This window comes from Rhinolophus hipposideros (genome assembly GCF_964194185.1).
Source record: "Rhinolophus hipposideros genome assembly, chromosome: 16".
NCBI lineage: Eukaryota > Metazoa > Chordata > Mammalia > Chiroptera > Rhinolophidae > Rhinolophus > Rhinolophus hipposideros.
Window position 1 is genome coordinate 38253426 of NC_138062.1, and position 16274 is coordinate 38269699.

The 16274-nt window shown below is 39.2% G+C and overlaps 1 protein-coding gene across 1 annotated transcript; it reads left to right on the forward strand.

Moving 5' to 3' along the window:
• Positions 1 to 332: 332 nt before the first annotated feature.
• Positions 333 to 1280, forward strand: LOC308509126 (olfactory receptor 2Z1-like; the record flags this gene model as incomplete). The annotated part of the gene is made up of 1 exon (XM_081076812.1): positions 333 to 1280. The coding sequence occupies one exon, from the start codon at positions 333 to 335 to the stop codon at positions 1278 to 1280; it is 948 nt and encodes a 315-aa protein (XP_080932938.1).
• Between the last annotated feature and the right edge of the window lie 14994 nt (positions 1281 to 16274).

The window sequence follows — 16274 nt, forward strand, 5'->3', positions numbered from 1 at the left end:
GTTCTACTAGAGCTATGTTAGTGTCTTTGATTTGGACCTCAAAATTTGGACCAGTCAGTGGAAAGCTCTTGACTGGGGTATGGCCAAGTATCTTATTCAGAGATGCAAGTTACTGTTCTCCTACCCCATGCCTATGACAAGTATTACTGATTATGGCTTTCCTCCCTACTGATTCTAGTTGTGACCTCATAACTCTTCTCAAGATGACATTCTAGGCAGCCACTACCAATAGACGGTCATTGGCAGGTGGGATTAAAGTTTGTGACATTCCCACTCAAGCTTCTTCTATTGGTCTCCTGTTCTACCTGCAGCAAAGGTATGTCATGTGAAACATGGGGGATATGAATATAAATCAATCAGTGACCTCTGACTTCCTTTTGGTGGGCCTCTTCAGTCACTCAGGGTCACCTCAGCTACTCTTCTCCCTGGTGGCTGCCATGTTTGTCATAGGCCTCCTGAGCAACACTGTCCTGCTCTTCCTGATCTGCATGGATTCCCGGCTCCACACACCCATGTACTTTATGCTCAGTCAACTTTCCTTGTTTGATGTTGGCTTCCCCCTGGTCACCATCCCCAAGATGGCATCAGAATTCCTGCAGGAAAAAGGTTCCATCTCCTTTGGGGGTTGTGCAGCTCAAATATTCTTCCTTACAATGATGGGTGTGGCTGAGGGCATCCTATTGGCCCTTATGTCCTATGACCGTTACGTTGCTGTGTGTTACCCCCTGCAGTATCCTGTGCTTATGAGGCACCAGGTGTGCATGCTCATGGTGGGCTGTTCCTGGCTGGCAGGTGTGCTCAATGCCTCCATTCAGACTTCCATCACTCTGCACTTCTCCTACTGTGCCTCCCGCATTGTGGACCACTTCTTCTGTGAGGTGCCAGCCCTGCTGAAGCTCTCCTGTGCAGACACTTCTGCCTATGAGTTGGCGCTGTCCATCTCCGGGGTGCTGATCCTTGTGCTTCCCCTTTCCCTCATCGCCACTTCCTATTGCCACGTGTTGGGGGCTGTTCTACGCATGCGCTCAGAGGAGGCCCGAAACAAGGCTTTCACCACGTGCTCTTCACACATCACAGTCGTGGGGCTCTTTTATGGCGCAGCTGTGTTCATGTACATGGTACCAGGTTCCTACCACAGCCCACAGCAGGACAATGTGGCCTCCCTCTTCTACAGCCTAGTCACCCCGATGCTTAACCCCCTCATCTACAGTCTGAGGAACCGGGAGGTGCGAATGGCTTTGGTTAAAGTGCTCAGCAGAGCTGGGGTCAGGCCAAAGTGATGACCACATAGGGGGCTGCTGGTGTGGTCTCAGCGGTCCTCCACGCCACCCATCACCTCAACACACCCACTTGTAATGCAGCTGCTAAGATCTATGTTAAAGGCTGAGTGTCCAGCTTCTTCCCATCCCATGACTAGCTGGGTTCATGTTTTCTCCCATCGATTTATGGAAATCAGTTGTAGGAGCCCCAATCACTTTTAGTATATTCTTTCCCTATTCTTTAGTACTATTTATATGAATGAAAGGCCCTACTTTGTAAAGTTGAGATCTCCCTGTTAATGAATGTCTTCATCTTCCCAGACTATAATGATAAAATTTGTGTGACTTAAACAACAGAAATTTACTTTCTCACAGTTCTAGAGGCTGGGAAATCTAAGATCAAGGTACCAGCCTATTCTATTCCTGGTAAGGGCTCTCTTCCTGGCTTGTAGATAGCTGCTTTCTCACTGTATCCTTAGATGGCAGAGAGAGAGTGCTCTGGTATCTCTTCCTCCTCTTATAAGTGCATCAGCCCTATGGAATGCCCTTTTATCTAATTTAACCTTTATTACTTCCTCACAGGCCCTATTTCAAATACATTCACATTATAGGCGTTCAGTATATGAATTTGGGGGGGACACAAACATTCAGTCCATAACAGTGAATTAATCATTATAATTATTAACAATCATAATTAATAATACAAATATATTTTGTATAAGAGATATAAATTATAATGATATATTAAATAATTATAATAAGGTGAGATTAGTAAAAACAATTATATTAGTAACACTAACATTTGTTGAACACTTGATTTGACAGTTGTACATCATTTTATTCTCTCAGCAACTTTGTAATGCAGGAACTGTGATGTTTTCTTGGTCCAAGAAAATAATGAGTCTCCCAAAAGAAAGAGCCCCCCATGGTTGCACATGGGGAAGTGCCAGAACTGGTATTTGAACCCAAGGTTTTCTGGTGGTAAAGACGCAATTCTTGAGACAATTGTGCTTTGTTCATTGTTGAGCAGATGATAACTGCAGTGAGTTCTATGTTTGTGTGTGTTGGGGGTTTGGATCAGGAAACATCAGAGTGACCACCTCAGATATTAGGATATTCATTCTGTATCAAGAAGTATTTTGTCAAGGCCTTTTTATGTTAATTATTTCATTTTATTTTTTTGTTGAGAATTGGGAATAATTGACAAATATAATTATAATATTTAAAGTGTACAACGTGAATTTCCAGTCAAAATGGTCGAGTAGGTAAATGCTGTGCTTGCCTCCTCTCAAAACCACATCAAAATGATGAATAAACTACAGAACAACATCATTGAGAATCTCCTGAAGTCTAGCTGAACAGAAGTCCTACAACTAAGGATATACAGAAGCCACATCAAGACTTGCAGGAGGGCCAGAGATATGGAACGGGCTGGTCCCATACCTGTGTGTGGTGGTTAAAAATCAGGAGGTCTGTCAGCTGAAGAGCTCCACCTTGAGGAGTGAGGGGTCCCAGTCCCACACCAGGTTCCCCAGCCCAGGGGTCGAGTGCTGGGAAGAGAAATCCTCACAACTTCTGGTGGTGAAAACAAGTAGAGATTGTGGCTGAGTGAGATGAAGGCAGCTAGAGTCCCATGCATTTCACTTAAAGGACCCACTCATTAACTTACTCCCTGATGAACTCACTAGAACTCCCTCTGGCTCCAGTGTGCTGGGGTAGCAGTAGGAAAGTTGCCAGAGGAACTGAATTTTCTTCTAGTAAAAGCTAGAAGGACAGCTTTCTCCAGAAGTGCTGGCAGAAGGCACTGTTTCTTTGTTGAGCCTTCTCCTCTCCCAGCATGCAGATGCAGGTGACCACCATATCTTAATCCCTATCAATCTGGCTAACATTGTTTGCCCCACCCAGGTGATTCTTTGAGACCCCACCCCATCCAATTTGTGGACCCACTCAAGCCACTTCTAGTAGCTTTTCCATACAAATGGCCTGTCTTGGCTCATATTGTGACTTTTCTAATCCTAAAAATCTCTCAAAAGTTCACAAAACCCAAACAAGCAACATCTGGCCTTGGTAGGCCCTGTACCACTTGCTGAGCAGCTCCAAGGCCAACACTAACAGCATCCAGCTCGGTTCACAGGTTGGCCTCTCGAGGCACCTCCAAGCCCAACGTGGGTGGCTGCCATCTGTGTATTTCTTTGTGGCTCATGCCAGGTGGCCCAGGCAGGGCACAGGCTGAAGTTGAAATTGGCTTTCAGCAGAGCTCCCCCAAAGGAGGCCTTGGGGCCATCATGCCCAGTGCCTGGCTTCATATTTAACCAGAGCACCACCCATCTGCCTCCATAGACAACATACCCAAAGGGCAAACTTGGCAGGCACCATAGCCCTGCTAAAGTGAATGCTGCTCCATAGGGTCAAACCTGGCAAATCAGTTCCTCCACTGTAGTCATAGCCAGTCCTTACAACCAATGAGCCTGAGGGTCAATCCCTCCCATTAATGTGCAAACAGCAACCAAGGCTCAACTACAATAGGAGGGCACACACAACCCACATAAGGGATACACTTGGAGCACCCAGCTCAGGTGAGCAGGGAGACTGTACCACTGGGCCCTACAGAACACCTACTACATATAATCACTCTACTAAGACTGAGAGGCATAGCAGTTCTATCTAATACATAGAAACAAACATAGAAACAAACACATGGAGGCAGCCAAAATGAGGAAAAAAAGAAATACATCCCAAATGAAATAGGAAAAAAACTCCAGAAAAGAGAAAAACAAAATGGATGCAAGCAACCTAGCAGGTACAGAGTTCAAAACAGTGGTTACAAGGATGCTCAAAGAACTTAATGAGAACTTCAACAAAGAGATAGGAAGAATAAAAAAGGACACAGAAACCATAAAAAAGAACCAGTCAGAAGTGAAGAATACAATAATGAAATGAAGAATGCACTAGAAGGAATTACCAGCAGACTAGATACAGCAGAGGATCAAACAGCAATTTTGAAGACAAGGTAGCAGAAAACACCCAGTTGGAACAGCAAAAAGAAAAAAGAATCCAAACAAAATGAGAAAAGTTTAAGAGACCTCTGGGGCAATATCAAGCATAAAAACATTCACATAATAGGGGCACCTAAAGGAGAAAAGAGAAAACAAGGGATTATGAACATATTTAAAGAAATAATGACTTGAAAACTTTCCTAACCTGGTGAAAAAAATAGATATACAAGCCCAGGAAGCACAGAAAGTCCAAACAAGATGAACCTAAACAGGCCCACACCAAGACACATTATAATTAGAATGGCAAAGGTGAAAGACAAAGAGAGAATCCTAAAAGCAGCAAGAGAAAGGCAACTAGTAATTTATAAGGGAGCTCCCATAAGATTGTCAGCTGATTTCTCAACAGAAGCTTTGCAAGCCAGAAGGGATTGACACAAAAAATTCAAAGTGATGAAAAGCAAGGGCCTACAACCAAGATTACTCTACCCAGCAAAGCTATCATTTATAATTGAAGGATAGATAAAGAGCTTCCCAGACAAGACAAAGCTAAAGAAGTTCATCACCACCAAACCAGTATTACAAGGAAAGTTAAAGGGACTTCTTTAAGATAAAAAAAGTCAAAATTATGAATAATAAAATGGCAATAGCTACATAACTATCAACAACTATTTTAAATGTTAATGTATTAAATGCTCCAATCAAAAGATATAGGAGGACTGAATGGATAAGAAAAGAAGATCCTGACGTATGCTGCCTACAAGAGACTAACTTCAGATCAAAAGACACACACAGACTGAAAGTAAAGGAGTGGAAAAAGATATTCCATGAAAATGGAAATGAAAACAGCAACAATAACAACAACAAAAGCTGGACTAGCAATACTTATACCAGACAATATAGACTTTAAAACAGGCTATATGAAGAGACAAAAAAAAGAGCCTGTAATCCCATTTCAGGGTATTTATCTGAAGAAACCCAAATGCCACTTTGAGGGTACGTGTCCATCCATATGTTCATTGCAGCATTGTTTACAAAGGCTAAGATGTGGAGGCAGCCTGGATGGAAGAATGGATAAAGAGGAGGTGGTATATATATATATATATATATATATATATATATATATATATATATATATATATATATATATATATATTTATAATGGAATATATATATTATGTATATATATATAATGGAATATTGCTTGGCCCTGGAAGGGAATGGGTTCCTGCAGTGACATGGATGGACCTGGGCGGTATTGTGCTGAGTGGTGTGTCAAACAGAAAAAGACAGATGCAATGGGATTTTGCTTATATGTGGAATCTAAAGAACAAAATAAACAAAACAGAAACAAACTCATAGATACAGAGAACATATTGATGGTTACCAGATGGGAGGGGGTTGGGGGTGAGTGGAAAAGGGGAAGGCTATTAAGACATACAAATTGGTTATTACACAGTAATCATAGAGATGTAGGGCATAAGGAATATAGTCAATAATATTGTAATAACTATGTATGTTGTCATATTGTACTAGATTTATTGGGGTGATAGATGGGTAGGGGTTCGGGGCAGGGTGAAAAAGGTGAAGGGATTAAGAAATACAATCTGATAGTTACAAAATAGTCATGGGGATGTATTACAGAATTGTACACCTGAACCTATGTAACTTTACCAACCATTGTCACCCCAATAAACTTTAATTAAAAAAACAAAAACAAAATTGTCATGGGGATGTAAAGCACAGGGAATATAGTCCATAATATGGTAATAACTATGTACAGTGCCAGGTGGGTACTAGACTACTCACAGGGATCATTTGTTAAATGATAGAAATATCTAACCACTATGCTATACATCTGAAATATAAAATAATATTGAATGTCAACTGTAATTGAAAAATTTTAAAAGGGGGGGGAAGGTGAAGGGGAACAAGAGGACCAAATTTCCAGGTGTAAAACACATAAGTTTGGAGATGTAATGTACAGCATAGGGAATATACTCAATAAGACTGTGATAGCATGGTACGGTGTCAGATCTGCAACTAGCAACAGCAACTAGACCTGGAGCTGAGCTGCGCCCTCCACAATTAAGACTGAAAGGACAACAATTTGAAGCTGAACAGTACCCCCCTCAACTAAGACTGAAGGACAACAACTTGACTTGGAAAAAAGTCCTGGAAGCACACACTGTTCCCCAATAAAGTCCTGTTAAAAAAAAATAAAAATAAAAAAATAATAATAATGTGTAGAAAATGATATACTTTGAAATTCTTTAGAAAAAAAAGAATTAAAAAACAAACTCTACAAGAACTATCTGATTTCGTCAGAAACGGCAATATAAAAATAATGTTCAGGGGCGGCTGGCTGGGCAGCAGTGGTTGGAGCGCGGAGCTCATAACACCAAGGTCGCTTCCCATGGACCAGTGAGAAACAACGGCTTGAGCTTGGAGCTGAGCCACTAGTGGGCGGCCAACCAGTTGACTCGGTGGTTACAGCACAGTGCTCATAACACCAAGGTCACTGGTTCAATTCCCACATGGGCCAGTGAGCTGCGCCCTCCACAACTAGATTGAAGACAACCACTTGACATGGAGCTGATGGGTCCTGGAGAAACACACTGTTCCCCAATGTTCCCCAGTAAAAAAATAAGAAAAAAATAATAATGAGCATACCAAAAGGAGAAGGGAGAAAGTTTTCAAACAAATATTCAATGAAAACTTCCCAAACCTATGGAAAGAAATGGATCCTCAAATCCAAGAAGCAAACATCTCAATTCAAAAAGGCCTTCTCCAAGGCACATTATATGGAAACTGTCAAAAATTAATGACAAAGAAAGAATTCTTAAGGCAGCCAGAGAAAAGATGATGGCAACCTATAAAGGAAAGCCTATTAGATTATCATCAGATTTTTCAGCAGAAACTCTATAAGGTAAAAGGGAGTGGAATGAAATATTCAAACTATTAGTAGAGAGAAATTACCAGTCAAGAAAAATACATCCAGCAAAGTTATTCTTTAGATACAAAGGAGTAATAAAGACCTTTTCGGACATACAGAAGCTGCGGGAAATTTCCACCACAGGTATGCATTACAGGAAATACTGAAGGGGGTTGTTCTACCTGAAACAAAAAGACCAAAGGGGTACAAAACAATGAGCAAGATAACAGATAGATAACAGAAACAAGACATTGCAACCTTTATTCAGAATAGAGCACTATACACTTACACTATACACTTAAATATAACATGAAGACTAAAGGAGGTAAAAACACTTTTAAAAGAGAATAATATTGCTATTGCAACTCAGAAATGAACTCCCAGCATAATTTGTGAAAACAAAATACTAAAGGGGGAGGGAGTAAAGGTCTGAATTTGCAAAAAAGAATGGAGATAAAATGCATACAGAAGAAAAAGGACTGCTATAATACAAGAAACATTCTTTTACATAAACTTAATGGTAACCACACAAGACAAACCAGAAATGTGGCACATAACATTAAAAAAAGGAAAAAAATCATAGAATACTACCAAACTAAAATAACAGAAAGGAACACAAAGGCAAAGAAAAAATAAAGACACTGAAATACCAGAAAACAAAAGATAAAATGGCTATAGGAAATCCTCATATATCAATAATCAATCACCCTAAATGTGAATAGACTGAACTCACCAATAAAAAGACACATAGCAGCAGATTTGATCAAAAAACAAAACCCAACCATTTGCTGCCTTCAAGAAACACATTTCAGCTGCAAGGACATATATAGACTCAAAGTGAAAGGGTGGAAAATGATACACCAAGCAAATGGCATACAGGGAAAAGTGGGTTTAGCCATACTTATATTTGATGAAATACATTTCAAGATAAAAAAGGTAACAAGAGACAAAGATGGACATTTCACAATGATAAAGGGCACAATACATCAAGAAAACAACCCTTTTCAATATATATACTCCAAATTAAGGAATACAAAATATGTAAAGCAACTACTAACAGAACTAAAAGGAGAAACTGACAAAAACACAATTATAATAGGGGACCTAACTACATCAACAGGTATGGATTGATCATCCAAACAGAAAATCAATAAGAAAATATCAGCCTTAATGACACAGTAGACCAAATGGACATAATCGACTTTTCAGAATCTTTCACCCCAGAACACAAGATTATACATTCTCCTCTAGTGCACATGGAACAGTCTCAAGGATAGACCATGTGTTGGAACACAAAACTAGCCTCAACAAATTTAAGAAGACTGAAATCATACCAAGTGTATTCTCCAACCACAATACTTTGAAATTGACCAACTGCAAAAAGAAAACGGGAAATTCCACAAACATGTGGAGATTAAACAACATGCTACTAAAGCATGACTGGGTCAAAGAAGAAATAAAAGATCAAAAGATACATAGAAACAAACGAGAATGAAAATACAACATATCAGAAATTTTAGGATGCAGCCAAAGTGGTAATAAGAGAGAAGTTTATATCATTATAGGCTTATCTCAAGAAAAAAAAATCCCAAATAAATAACCTAATATTACATCTTAAAGAACTAGGAAAAGAACAAAGAAAACCCAAAGTCAGTAAAGAAAGGAAAAACTAAAAATTAAAGCATAATTAAATGAAATAGAGAACAAAAAAGACATCTAAAAATTAATGCAACAAAGAGATAGTTCTTTGAGAAAAATAATAAAATTGAAAATGCCCTGGTTATATTCACTAAGGAAAAAAGAGAAAAGACACTAATAAACAAAATCAGTAATGAAAGAGAAGTTATGACAGATTTCACAGAAGTACAAAGTATCATACAATACTACGAAAGACTATATGCCAGCAAACTCAATAGCCTAGAAGAAATGGACAATTTCTTAGAAATTTACAACCTTCTTAGACTGAATCACAAAGAACTAGTAAAATCTAAATAGACAGATCAACAGTATGGAAATTGAAACCATCATCAAAAACCTCTCGAAAAGCAAAAGTCCAGGACCAGATGGCTTCACTAGTCCTTTGAATTCTACCAAACATTCAAAGAGGATCTAACACCTGTCCTCCTCAAATTCTTCCCAAAAAATTGAAAAAGAGACAATACTTCCTAACTCATTTTATAAGACCAACATTACTCTGATACCAAAATCTGGTAAAAAACAAAACAAAACAAAACAAAAAACACAAAAATAGAAAACTACATACTAATACCTTGATGAATACAAATGCAAAAATCCTAAACAAAATACTAGTAAATCACATATAATACATTAAAAACATTACACATCATGACCAACGGGCTTGATTCCAGGCACGCAAGGATGATTCAACATACAGAAATCAATCAATGTGATACACCATGTAAACAAAATAAAGAATAAAATTAATATGATTATATCAATATATGCAAAAAAAGCATTTGATCAGCTACTACATCCATTTATCATTAAAACACTTAATAAAATAGGTATGAAAGGAAAGTATCTCAATATAATAAAGGGCATATAGGATAAACCCTCAGCTAATATACTTAATGGTGAAAAACTAAAAGCTTTTTCTCTAAGATCAAGAATAAGACAAGGATACCCCATCTCACCACATTTATTCAACACAGTATTGGAAGTCCTCCCCAGAGCAATCAAGCAACAGAAAGAAATAAAAGGCATCTAAATTGGGAATGAAGAAGTTAAATTGTCACTCTTTGCAGATGACATGATGCAATATATAGAAAACCCTAAAGACTCTACCAAAACAATATTAGAAACAATAAACAAATACAGTATAGTTACAGGATACAATATCAATTTACAAAAAATAAAACCCATTGTATTCCTATATACTAACAATGAAATTTCAGAAAAAGAAATTTTTAAAAATTCCTTTTGCAATTGCAACAAAAAGAATAAAATGCATAGTAATAAACTTAACAAAGGATGTGAAGGGCCTACACACTGAAAACTACAAGATATTATTAAAAGAAATCAAAGCAGACACAAAGAAACGGAAAGATATTCCATGTTCATGGATTGGAAGGATCAACATAGTTAAAATGGCCATATTACCCAAAGCGATATACAGATTTAATGCAATTCCCATCAAAATCCCAATGGCATTTTAAAAGAAATAGAACAAAAAAAATTATCAAATTCATATGCAATGACAAAATACCTCAAATAGCCAAAGCAATCCTGAGAAAGTAGAACAAGGCTGGAGGTATCACACTCCCTGACTTCAAATTATACTAAAAAAGAACAATAATCAAAACAGCATGGTATTTCCAGAAAAGCAGACACACAAAACAAATGGGCTAGAATTGGAACCCAGAAATAAACCCATATATATATGGGCAAATAATTTTCAAAAAAGGAGCCAAAAACCTACAATGGAGAAAAGAAAACTTCTCCAATAAGTGATGCTGGGAAAATTTGAAAAGCCACATGCAAAAGAATAAAACTACACTGCTCTCTCTCACCACACAATAAAATTAACTCAAAATGGATCAAAGACTTAACTATAAGGCCTGAAACAACAAATTGCATAGTAGAAAACATAGGTAATAAACATATGAACATATCTTAGAGAGGGTTTAGAGAGGGTCTTAGAGAGGGTTTTATGAATCTGACCTCAAAGACAGAGGATGTAAAAGCAAAAATAAATGAATGGGACTATATCAAACTAAAAATCTTCTGCATAGCAGAGAAACCAACAAAACAAGGAGGCAACCAACTGAATGGGAGAAGATATTTGCAAACATCTCCAATAAGGAGTTAATGTATAAAGAACTCATACAACTCAGCAACAACAAGGGAAAAAAAACCCAAACAGTCCAATTGAAAGATGGGCAGAGGACCTGAACAGACACTTCTCCCAAGAAGATATACAAACAGTCAACAGATATATAAAAAGATGCTCAAGTTCACTAGTTATTAAGGAAATGCAAATCAAAACCACAATGAGATACCACCTCACACCTATTAGAATGGCTATTATCAACAATGCAATTCATATCAAGTGTTGCAGAGATTGTGAAGGAAAAGGAATGCTCATACACTGCTGGTGGGAATAATAATTGGTACAGCCACCATGGAAAATGGTATGGAGGTTCCTCAAAAAATTAAGAATTACCTACAACCCTGCAATCCCTCTTCTGGATTATCTACCCCCCAAATCTGAAAACATTTATCTATCAAGATATATGTACCCCTATGTTCATTGCAGCATTATTCACAGTGGCCAAGACATAAAAATAACCAAAGTGTCCTTTGATAGATGGTTGAATACAGAAGATGTGGTACATATACACAATGGGATTTTACTCAGTCATAAGAAAAGAAATACTGCCATTTGGGACAACAAATGGATCTTTAGATTATCATGCTAAGTGAAATGTCAGACACAAAAAGTCGAGAACCATATGATTTCATTCACAACTGAAACAAATAAACAAGACAAACAAACAAAAACTTATAGACACAGACAATAGTTTAGAGGTTACTAGAGAGTAAGTGGGGGAGAGGGGAGGATGAAGAGGGAAAAGGAGGTCAAATATGTGGTGATGGAAGGAGACTTGACTTGGTGGTAAACACAATACAATATATAGATGATGTATTATAGAGTTGTACACTTGAAACCTATATAATTTTATTAATCAATGTCACTCCAATAAACTTAGTTTAAAGAACAAGTAACAGAAGGATACGGATTAAACAAAATTATTAAAATGACAATACCAACAAAAGCGATCTACAAATTCAATGCAATCACTATTAAAACTCCAAAGCTTTTTTTGTTGTTGCAGAAATTGACAAGCTGATCCTAAAATTCATGTGAAATTGCAAGGGACCCAGAATAGACAAAACAGTTTTGAAAAAGAATAAGACTCACGCTTTCTGATATCAAAGTTTACTTCAAAGCAATAGTAATGGAGACAATCTGGCACTCGCAAAAGGACAAACAGGTAGATCATTGTAATAGAACTGAGTATTTGCATGTAGAGGCTCCTATGAGGGTGGCATGTAGTAATATGAAAAAGATCCAGAGGGTGTATCAATAGAACAATAACTCAAAAAGTATAAAATATGCAGCATATTACCTATTCTGTAACTGTTATGGTCACCTGCCCAGGCAGGTCGACCCCCAGTGAGATGTGGTTCAGATTCTACACGGATGACCACACACACACACACACAAATGCACATACACACACGCACACACACACACCCCAAAATGAAAAGGGTGTATGTTACTTCCATAACTGAAGTTTCTGGGGAGGGCAGTGTAGACCCCTCAAGTTGGTGGGAAATGCCTTGGGAGAGCAAGGAAAGGAGCCTGGCCTGGGTTTCTTATTGAGATTAGGGGGTGGGCTAGGGTGAGAGTTCAGTACAGGGGCAGGGCCTTCTGTGGATTGAATCACTTGCCAGAACCAAAGGAAGGGGCACCCAGGCTTTCTTATCAGCATGTACAGACGTGGGGCACAGGGGGATGAAGGAGGGATGAAGCTGTCAGCAAATATCAAAAAAGGAGTAAGAGACTCTGGTCTTTGGTCTGTTGTGTGAGATGCTTAGAAGCCAGTTTCCAATCCTCAAAAGAAAAAAGCCAAGGAACTTAAAATCAACAACTCTTCATTCAGAGAATTTAGAGCACAGGATAAACTGATGTCTCCAAAATTAAAGAGACCAGAAAGTTGCCATTTAGAAATGTGCCCAGAATATTTGTTTTTAACAAGGCATATCCTCAAAACAATTTATTTCACAACAGCGTAACTCTGTGCAATTTTTCCAGAGGCTAATCCAATGAGAGGGAAACAACCAACTTAAGTCTCTTCTAGATTTTTCTGCTCTAAAAGGTGGGACCACTGTGAAGATGGTATTTTTCCCCCTCCTGACAGCAAATATATGGTGTCTGTTCCAACACCACTTCCCCCCTTATTTGTCACCAAATAGGTGTCCTATTAATTCATTTCAATTCTAACATTAACTATCCAGAGTTCACATCAGATTCTACAGAATAAGAACTCAGTGCCACACACTGTCCCTACTTCAGAGGCCAGCCACAAATGGGGTGCTTGTGCTACCAATATTTCTACTAAACTCTATACATTCATAGATTCTCTTGACTCCTTAAGATTTGGTAACTTATTGAAACAATTCTGGGAACTCAGCAAAGTGCTGAACAGTAGTGCCCTTTATCCACGGTTTTGCTTTCCATGGTTTCAATTACCTGTGGTCAATCCATCCAAAGTATTAAATGGAAAATTCCAGGAATAAGCAACTCATAAATTTTAAATTGTGCATTGCTCTGAGAAGTATAATAAAATCTTGTTTGTCCTCCATCCAGCTTGGGATGTGAACCATCCCTTTGTCCAGCATATCCATGCTGTATGAGGTCGGACAATTAAGTTCACAAAAATCTTGCAACAATGTTGCTAACCTTTTTTGATATCAGAGGGATTATTCATTATGAATTTGTACCAACTGGACAAACAGTGAACCAAGTTTACTATTTAGAAGTGCTGAAAAGGCTGCGTGAAAAAGTTAGACGACATGAACTTTTCACCAATTCATGACTCTTGCATCACAATGCACCAGCTCACACAGAACTGTCTGTGAGGGTTTTTAGCCAGTAAACAAATAGCTGTATTGGAACACCCTCCCTACTCACCTGATCTAGCCCCCAGATTTACCCAAAGATAAAGGAAATATTGAAAGGAAAACATTTTGATGACATTCAGCCCATCAAGGGTAATACGATGACAGCTCTGATTCCAGAAAAAGACTTCCAAAATTGCTTTGAAGAGTGGACTAGGCACTGGCATCAGTGCATAGCTTCCCAAGGGGAGTTCTTCAAAGGTGACCACAGTGATATTCAGCAATGAGGTATGTAGCATTTTTTCTAGGATGAGTTCGCCAACTTGTCAGACCTGGTATATGCTACCCTCCCATTAGTCACTTAGTAGTCATCTATCAAACTGACTATTGAGGTATATAGCAGTGCTTCTGCTCAAGTAACTTATTTTACTTAATAATGGCCCCAAAGCACAAGAGTGGTGATGCTTGCAATTCAGATATGCCAAAAATAAGCTGTAAAGCATGTAAGTAAAAAGGTGAAATTTTTTGACTTAAGAAAAAATCGTATAGGGATTGGTACTATCCACGGTTTCATGCATCCACTTGGGGTTTGGGAACATATCCCGCGTCGATAAGGCCGGACTACAGTAGTATTACTGCTTTACTATAAAGGATACAACTCAGGATCAAACAAAAGGCAGAGATGCTTAAGGGCAATGTGGGGTGGAGGTACGGCTGAGGGGAGGAGAGGTGGAGGAGGGGGCTGCTGAGCTTACACACCCTCCAAGAACACCTCACTCTCCCAGCATCTGGTTGTGTTCAACACAGAAACTCTATGAATCCTGTCTTTAAGGGCTTGGTGGTTTCCTTACATGGGCGCAATTTATGAAAGCATTGGCCATTAGTGATGAAGTAACTCTCCAGCCCTTCTCCTCTCTCCAGAGGCTGGGAGCTGGGGCTGAAAGTTCTAAGCTTGTAATCAAGTCTTGGTGTTTCTGGTGTCCAAACCCCATGCTGAAGCTATCTAGGAACTGGCCAAGTTTTGCTGTTTTTTGTGAAGAGTTCCATCAACTATTGCTTCAAGTTTATGCCCGCACTGTCTTCCCAATGGGTTCAGCCAATTCTTTCAGATGGAGTGTGCTCTTGCTCTATTCACTGTTCTTTTATTAACAAATCAGAAGCCTCTCACTGGGCCACCCAGCTAAGCCTGTAGATAGCCGGTCACTATGAATGTGGAAAATCACTGGTGGTTGTTGAATCCAGTCAGGATGTCCCATTCCACCAGCGCTACAATCGTGAAGAACAAAACTAAGTGACAGAAGCTGCGAAAGGATCTGCTTCATTGAAGGCAACAAGTAACAACAATTTGAGAAGGGCCTGTCTCAGACCTGGAGGGACTTCTAATGACCTGGACTGAAGATCGGACACAGAAGCCTGATCGCCCTCAGAACCATGACAATCGTGGCCAGGGCACAACGTTTGTTTGCAATGTTGAAAGAAATGTAGGTTGGACTAGACTACAATGTTGAATTTACTGTTAGTTCTGGGTGGTTTAAATGGTTCAAGAATTGTTATCCATTATATAATGTGAAGGTGAATGCTGAGTCTCTGAGTGCTGATGTGAAGGAAGCTGAAGAATTATTTGGAAACTCTAGAAAAGCTTTAGAGTAAAATTACTTGCCAGAGCAAATAATCCGCATGGATGAAACCTCCCTATTCTGGAAATGGATGCCTGAAAGGATTTCCATTCCTAAGGAGGCCATGTCAATGCCAGGTTTCAAAGCTTTTAAGGACAGGATATCGGTCTAACCTAGGACAATACTGCAGGCTACCAATTGAAACCCTTTGGAAGCTGGCAGTGAGAAGCCCAGGGCCTTCAAGCATATCAGTCGGCACACAGTGCCCGTGAACCCCAGGAATAAGAAGTCATGAATGACCCAACTCCCCTCCCAAGATGCCCTCCTGAATAACTACGGCAGCAAAATGGAGAAGTTGTTTGGAGGATAACATACCTTTCAAGAGTTTACTTATTGTTGATTATGCTCCTGGACATATTCCTTTTAATGGAGATCTTCTTCCTATTAGCAAAGTGGTGTTTCTCCCACCAAACACCATCTCTATGATCCAAACAATGGATTGAGAAGTTATAGCAGCTTGGATGGACTCCTACCTGAGGACCTCTGCCCAGGCCATTGCTGTAACTGAGGAAGACACTGAGAAGACACTGATGCGATTCTGGGAGGATTACCGCACCTGTGACTGCATCAAGAGCATTGCTTGGGCTTGGGGTGATGTCACCAAGGAGTGTATGGACGGCATCTGGAAGAAGACACTCAAGAGGTTCGTGCATGACTAAAAAGGATTTGCCAAGGATGAGGCTGTAAAAATCCACAAGGCTGTGGCTGAGATGACAAATAACTTTAACGTGACTGTAGATGGGGGTGACACTGAGGGGCTCCGAAA